Source organism: Suricata suricatta, chromosome 1, assembly GCF_006229205.1.
Source record: "Suricata suricatta isolate VVHF042 chromosome 1, meerkat_22Aug2017_6uvM2_HiC, whole genome shotgun sequence".
NCBI classification, from domain to species: Eukaryota; Metazoa; Chordata; class Mammalia; order Carnivora; family Herpestidae; genus Suricata; species Suricata suricatta.
This window is the reverse complement of record NC_043700.1, coordinates 126,739,847-126,748,048: the sequence shown is the minus strand read 5'-3', so window position 1 is coordinate 126,748,048 and position 8,202 is coordinate 126,739,847. Positions and strand designations below refer to the sequence as shown.

The 8,202-nt window shown below is 39.4% G+C and overlaps 1 protein-coding gene across 8 annotated transcripts in view; it reads right to left on the bottom strand.

Annotated features, from left to right (window-relative positions):
* The window catches only part of MAPK10 (mitogen-activated protein kinase 10), a 298,691-nt gene extending 291,009 nt beyond the window's left edge, over positions 1 to 7,682 (bottom strand). For 2 of the 8 annotated variants that reach the window (XM_029943612.1, XM_029943604.1), the window contains exons 1-2: positions 7,285 to 7,679; positions 2,252 to 2,366 (exon numbers count right to left, since the gene is read on the bottom strand). Coding sequence is in view for 3 of the 8 variants with exons in the window: in XM_029943666.1 (XP_029799526.1) it covers positions 7,285 to 7,287 (3 nt within the window). In the remaining 5 variants the exon portion in view is untranslated. Of the gene's footprint in view, positions 1 to 2,251; positions 2,367 to 5,289; positions 5,377 to 5,729; positions 5,883 to 7,284 lie in introns of those variants that run through there. The other 6 variants (XM_029943666.1, XM_029943656.1, XM_029943640.1 and 3 more) reach the window with 5 other exon arrangements.
* Between the last annotated feature and the right edge of the window lie 520 nt (positions 7,683 to 8,202).

The window sequence follows — 8,202 nt, the reverse complement described above, 5'->3', positions numbered from 1 at the left end:
TTCTATGATTATAAGAAGGAAAATCTACAAAGAAAAGCAAAGGAACAAAGAAAAAATGTGAAAAAACGCAAAATAGTGGTTAGTGGTTACCTTTACTGAAGAAGAAAAAGCATGTATCTTAAAGGAACACATAGGTTCTTACTGAGAGTCTCTTCCTTAATATGAATGGTTGTTATCGGAGGTTTGCTTTACAATTACTCCTTAAACTATATTTGTTTTATACACATTTTTATGTCTATGATATATTTCATAATTAAAAAAAACTGATCATGTCATTCTCTACTCAGAATATTTTAAAAGCTCTTCATTTTGGAATAAAACTCAAGCTTCTTAGGTTTATTTAAGAGATCCTTCATGATATATCTCCTGTATCCTTCTTCAATTTCATTTCTACCACTCCATTTATGCCCTAGCACAGTTAATGACCCAGCGTGCTCCCAAAAAATCATTCTCTGCCAAGCCTTTGGGCCCTTGAAAAGTATTCCCACTGCTCCATATTTCTCATTGTCCTTAACATTCAGCTAAAATATCACTCCCTTTGGGAAGTCTTCCGTGACAAATTCCCAGCCAGTCTGTATTAGACTCTCCTCTGTTGCGCTTCCTTTACCACCCCACGTCTACCCATTTAATCACCCTGTGTAAAGACCATACTCTTTGAATATATCTCCCCTCAATTAATGGCATATTTTAGCACAAGCACCACACTCTTTAGACTGAAAGCTTCTTTAAGGCAAGTACTGTCTCTTTCATCTATCCCAAGAGTTAAGGATAATGTCTACATCACAGATTCTCAATAAATATTTGCTAAACCAGTAAATGTTTAAGACAGGGCAATTATGTTTTCTACATCACTGGGAGTGACACATAACACAAAATATTAAGGTCAACCATATACAGTTGCTCTTCCTTTAGACCCCAGATGGTTGATTATTGGCAATTATATACTATTGTCCTTTATAACAAACAACTCATTTAATACATGTTGATTAAGCACAGCATAGTGATGGCTATTATATCTACTTTCTCAATATAACTGTAATCAGACTGTAATAAAAATCATGATGTGAAATAGGTACAGGGCTAATTTCATCAGTCTTCTGCAGTTCTAGCTCATGCATTAATTCACAAGAAAGCCTACCTACCCAGAGTTACATAAGTCACTAAGCAAACAGAAGAGATATATTGATCACCAGTTCAGAACAGCTTCTTTTGGAATCTTACAAGCACCATTGTCATACACTATTTCTCAATTTAACAGACTATCACTGTTTTATCTCTGTTGGAGTCTATCGATTATTGACTTTGTTGACTATAAAGCATCAAGTATTTTATTAAAAAATATTCTGCCTGTGTGTGCTGATATTTTTTATAAAATAGTAATTTTTAAAAATTATTCCAACTAGCAGAGAAACTGGATCTACTTTTTTAATATATTTACTTATTTTGGGAAAAGTGCAAGTTGGGGAGGCACAGAGAGAAGGGAACAAAAGATCCAAAGTTGATTCTGCACTGACAGGCTTGACAGCAGCGAGCCCGATGTGGGGCTCAAACTCTCAAACCATGAGATCACGACCTCAACTGAAGCTGAACACTCAACCACCCAGGTGCCCCAAAACTGGATCATATTTAATGTTGTTGTATTAAGCAAAAGGATTTGTAAGGTAAATGCCTGAATCGAGTTTTATAAAACTGTGATATGATTTCTCTCCCCTTATTTCCTAGGACCTAAATGTTATGTTAATATATATATTATACACATTCTTATATATATTCCTATATATTTACATAAGAGTGAGTGTATGTATGTGTGTGTGTGCATGTGTGTGTGTGTGTGTGTGTGTATTTTTGAAAGGTATTGAGCATTACAGGTTCTTTTCAGAAAGAACCAGTTTTTCTACCTGTGGGGATGAATTGGTAAAATATGGAATTATGTTGCAAATAATAAAAGCCACTGAAAATAATGATTCCCAACTGTTACTTGGCCACATGAAATTGTTCACTCCAGCCATCTTACACAGACTGGTATCATCCAGGGCAGTAGCACCTTGGTGTAATACAATGCACCCATGCGCAGTAATTACACTGCACCACCAATTAAATGTTCCATCCTATTGATTTTCATTTCTTCAATTGACATTATTTGGAGCAGTATTTCTTCAGATCCATATACTAAATCACATGCAACCTTTAAATCAGTCATAAAGATCATATGTTTTCTGCTATGGAACATTTTTTTAAATTTGCAACTCACCACTGCTCATCTGGTTTCTCATCTAAAGGAAATGGTTCTAATTCAACAGCTTCCTGCATGAGTTGCCATAACGAAGATCTGAGTTGGTCCTGCCGTTGGTGTCCCTCACGCTAGCCTACAATCAAAGCAAAACACAGAATATGTTTGATTTGAACTCATTTCCTCAAATGGAATTTTCACCTGCATTAAGGAAACCAAAAGCCTCACAAAGACAACTGGAAATGAATAATGGGACACAGGATGGGAAACTACATCTCAAGGTAGTTTACTCTTTTCAAGTTGATCACAAACACAAGAACTTTGGTGTTACCAATCCCAGAGTAGCTGCATATTTTAAAATCTGGACATTAAATCTGATATCAGTTTGGTTTTAAGACACAAAACACTCAAGTCAGCTTCTATGGGAACATCTCCACCACTGCATGTTTGCATATTCCGCTTTCCATATAAGGTTGCACTGGAAAAATGGGTTACATGCTTACCGATAAAAGAATTTCAAAAACCTCTGAAGTATATGAAATAGAATAAAACTAAACTGAAGTTAGTCTAAAGCTGGAAACAGGCCTGTAAGGTTTTTTTTTCCTAAATTAATCCAGTTACAAAAATAGGTTTGTAACTTCAATCTGTTACTGTTACTTTTTGCAATTATATTGGACCAGATTCTCCAAGATTGTACCAATATCCAATTATCAAACCATGGGTTTTGATTGCTAGAATTTTGGAAAGTATGCTCACCATACAAAAACAAAACCACCCTCTCTGTCCCCAACTAGGAGTCTCTTTCCTGGCCAAGTACTTACAACTTACTACTAGGAATTCCTTCCACACCACACTCTACTGCTCCCTGGACATCCCAGTGTGACTTCCAATGTCACCTACCACCATTTCAGAGGACAGGAACTTCTTTCTCCTCTGAATTTCTATCAACTGCCAATAGAAGCCCTTGATCATATACCGTCTTTGTTATTTAACCTCATCTGTCTAAATGATTATATGCTCCCAAATGGTGCCAAACCCTTCCTTCCATTGTACTTAGCAGAGAACTCTGTACACGGGAGACGTTCATCTAAGGGCTATTTACTGTGCCCCAACAATGTGCCAAACAGACCTAGTCAGTACCTGGCAGAGAATATACTTTAGTAGAGAACACAGGCAATAGGAAGAGGTAATTACTAGATTGTATGCTAAGTGCAATGACAGAGGAAGTACAGACACTGAAGAAACCTTGCCATATAAGTGGGCCTAAAAGCTTTACTTCACTATCAATGCTCAGATCCTACTTCCAGTGTATGAGAAGAGGACAATCACTTGAAGAAACCCATTTTCAGGAAGCACATGGAGAACCCAGACAGGTTAACGTCCAGAAACTAGGAGGCAGTTTTACTTCTATGAAGAGAAGTCACTAAGATGAATTTCTAGTACTTTTAAATCACTGCTGGGTAGTGGGGGGGGGGGGTGTCCCTGTTTTCTAACACACACACACACACACACACACACACACACACAGTGTAGCAAAAATTCTGTTTATTACTGAGCAGGCCACTGCAAATGTCTGATTGCCTCGTAGGGGAATTTCACTTACACCTGCACACCATAAAAGATTTCAGAGCAACTGTGGATTAGGCATGTTTCTAAGGAACCTTCAGTTACCTCTTTTTCCATTCAAAACTTTACTTTCCACTCCTAGAAACATTAGCTTTACAAACCTATGACTTTCACATCTCAGAGAGAAGAACAGTGAGAAAGGTCAATTCAACTAGAAAATTCTTTACCAAAAATAAGTGTAAATTTGTAGCAAGTCTCAAACCAAAATGCTTTTTTTTATTTAAGTATTTTTAATATAACCTGATTTCTCCATTTGGAGTTTCTACTAAGATTCACAAGACATGTGGGAGAGGGTAGGATAGCACCTAAAACATACAAATCCCCCCCCATTTGCCTTGATTTTCTCATAAGGATAAAACGTACTCAAACTAAAACATCTTTAGTCAAAACCTTACAACTTTGCTATGAAAATATGTACAGAGAGATAAATTTCTGAAAATCCAAGCACCAATTCTAAATTACATTTTCTCTTTCAAAGAGAAATAATCAATATGCAGCATGATCTTTTCTCTGAATCAGCAGCAGTGTCTCATCTCATATTTATATAATGCAATAAATATATTTAATATACTAAAGAAATAAATGATTCTTATTCTTCTTTAGTAATAAGCATTCCCCCAGTAGTCTACAGGCCCAACTTTATCTAAGTCTTCCGTCCTCAGAAAGAGGTGTAAGAGATGCATGTATGGTAGGAAGGAAATACTCAGCTTGCAGCAAATACAGCACTGTCCTGCTTTCTGTCATTACTGGACACTTTATGGTTCTTTTTGTTTAAGTGTTGCAATGCCCAACCAAAAGCTTAAAGGAAACTACAAGAGGAAATAGCACGAAGGAAAAAGAATTTAAGTGTCAATTTGTTTACTTCTTATTCTAATCGAAGGAAGACTTGCTTTGAGACTCCTTATTCTCATAAGCAAGTAAGCAATCATTTGATTTGAACCCACCAATTTCATGCAAAGTCTTTTGGGCTCCAAATGTGACCCAAAGCCACAACCAACGTAGGAAGGGAGAACATCTGTCCCCATGTTTCACAAATAAGAAAGCCCCCAATCTATCTTTATGTTTTCTCATCAGTATTAAAAGACTTTTTCACTAAGATTACATCCAAAGAAATAGATTCATTTACATTAAGCCACAATAAAACTAAAAAAAAAAAAAAAAAGAAAGAAAGACAGAAAGAAAAGCCTTTAAATATGGGATGCTCTACCTTTAAACACAGGAGGCTTTTTCACATTATTTATGTTAGGGAGATTCCTTTTGTTTATGATATTCTTATAAGATATACTAACAAGGGAAATCCTATGAATTCTCCTATAATTTCAAAATATGCATTCATTTTATAGCATCCACAACCAAGTCTCAGTTCATTCTAACCTTGAAACACATTGACCACGTACTATGAAACCATTAAATACTAATAGCTGCAGACGTACCAGACAATGACAGCAAAACACACTCGGTCCCTCTGGGATCTGTTCATAAACATCCCCTTCCAGCATGACAAACACACTCCTCCCAACAGCAGATGCTGTTCTGGGGCAAGCAGGCAGGAAGCTGGAGGCAGCTGGTTTTTCCACTCTACATATGATTTTTCACTGCCTCATCATCAAGATTTTTTTTAAACAAAACTGCAAAGATTTTGTAACACCCGGAGCCCATCCAATTAAAGATACTTTGCAACAACAGGAGAGAGTGGTGTGCAAACAAGGAAGCATAAAGACTCTAATATCTAAGGTCATGCCACCTTTGTCATCTGATTTGCTAGTTCCGCTGTGGGGAAGAGAAAATCCAGTTTGCTCTGTGTAATAAAATAAGCTAATCCAGTACTTCATGTCAATTAAGAGTGAAGTCAAGGTAGAAAAGGAATACGTACCAGAGGCAGCAAAACTGCTCATCCAAACTGTCCTGCCCTTAAAATTCAATGGTTCTGAAGTAGAGTCTGAAGCCTCCGAGCTCATGATAAGCATTGCTATCTATATTTACAGCATATATGCTCACCTAAGGCAGAAAATGTACACAAGCCTCTCTAAGAGAGGTGGTCATTCCTGCAACCATTTTTAATATGGTGATCAGCATTCTGTGAGATCTTCCTGGGTCTGGCAACTAGCAGACTAGGGATGGAGAAGGAAATTGGACCTTGGGCTGGCAGTGCTGAGTGCACTTATTTTCCTGCAATCTGAACTGTGGCCTGTCCCATGACTTAGCCGGCCTCTTTCCGGTTTCTTCATAAAAGTTATCATCAACACACCAGAAGCATGCAATGCTGCTGTACAGACCCTGTCAGGCTCTGCAGCAAAGACGGCCCGTGTAAACAACCTTGTGATTCCTCCAGAGCCTACAACCATGGGATAAGCCATTCGTTTTCTGTAGCTAAATTGCAGTACCTGCGAAGTTATGTTAGGAGGTAAAAGCAGAGACAGCCTCTAGATTGAAATGTGGGGGGTGGGGGAAAATACATATATAATGTTCTTGAAACCCCTCTACCCTTCATTTACTTGAAGACTTTCCAATAAATCACATTTACTTTGCTGCAGGCACAGATACATAAATTCTGATAAGTATAGTGCCATGCTCATTTCTGATTTTTTCCCAAAAGAGCTCTGACATTTCTAGGGGACACAGTATCCCAGCACAGAATATGGGAACCCTGCCATTAAAAAAAAATGTTGCCTGCTGTGACTAGGAGATCACTTTCTTAAAGGAACCCCTTACCTTTGCAACTGCACTGCCAATGTTTCCTTTAATCTCTAACCTGGCCCCTGTCTTGTGTTCCTCTCCTGAGCCCAAATTCAGCCTAGAATGTCTCTGCAAGAGTAATGCCGTTAGTTTTGCAACTAAAATATATAAACGCCATTCCCTACTAAAAATATGCAAATATGTTCCAAAATATTCATTTAAATTATACCTCTCAGGAAGTAAACATAAATGTATACTTAAAAAATGGTTTTTTGATGTTTTATGGAACCCAGGGCATTTCTCAGATATAGCACTGAGGTCAGCACTTCTAACAAGCACAGCTGTTCTCTCTCTCTCTCTCTTCCCATCTCTCTCCCGATCTCTCTCCCCCTTCTCCTTTTCTCTCTCTCCTCCCCCCTCCCCACGCTGTTTTTCTTCTCTTCCCTTCAGTAGCTCTGCATTGGTCTAAAAACCCCTGGTCACAATAAGAAAGCTCCCTCCCACCCCCTGCCAGCCCTCACTCCAAACAGAAAGGTTTCCACACGCCCAAGTCTGGGGAGAGATGCTCCACACAGAAGGAAAGGCTGGTAGCTTCTTGCCTTAGAGGTGCTTCACTTCATTAACCTGCTTTCCACCCCATCTCTCCCACTTCTCCCATGCCCCCTCTCCCACCCCACCAGGAGCAATCAATAGGCATCACCCCACCCTCCAAAAAACAGGTTAGAACCCCGAATGAGCAAAGAGCCACCTACCATTCCGTGCTTGAGAACTACGATCCTGATCCAGCAGTGTTTGCCCCCCAAATCCTCCCTACTTGTTTTTCATTAACCACATTCCAAATTGTAATAAGGAATAGATTCTTTGGAGGTGAGGAAATTGTTTAAAATTAATGATGGACAGGTGATTTCCAAGAAAACCCAATCCTAAAGTCACTCAAGCCCCTAGGAATTGAGGGGTGAGGAGAAAAAAGGAAAACTGTAAAAATGAAAAAAGAAAAGAAAAAGGTAAGCGTATAACAAGCACCACCCACTCCCATAAAAATTAAAAAAAAAAAAAAACAGAAGGGGAGGTTTTAAAAAAAAAGAAGAAGAAGAGTGGCTTGCTGAATCACCCTCTTTCACTGCCTGGAAACCATTGTGCAGCGTGATGCTGCCTGTACCATTGTGGAACCTACCAGAGGAGACGGACAGAGGGCTTGGGGAATGGGGTTGCTATGGCAACCGAAAGGAGCACACATGACGTCAAAGCCCAGAGAGGTCTAGGGAGGGGTAAGAGGGGGAAAGAGAAAGAGGAAAAAGTCTATGTTCGGCTTCAGCTACTGTGTTTTCCGGTGAAATGAGGACCAGGCAAAATGCAAAGGAATAGGGTTCGCTGGCCGCCGCTACCAGAGCTAGGACATCAGCAGCCAGGCTGCACAACCCGGAGAAACAATCCGCTCCACGCAGTGCAGGCCGTGTACGCAGCAGCACTGAGGAACAAACGCCGCCAGGCTGATACAGCCTGAGAAATACGGTCACTCTCTGCTTTTCAACTAGCTCAGCTCTGCAAGCCACACACAGTGAGACTTCTAGTCTCTCTCTAAATGTCAAAACAAACAAGGACGGTACTAACCTCAGAGGAGAAGTGAGCACTGGAGTCCAGCTGGACTCAGAGGTCATTTGCACAGCACT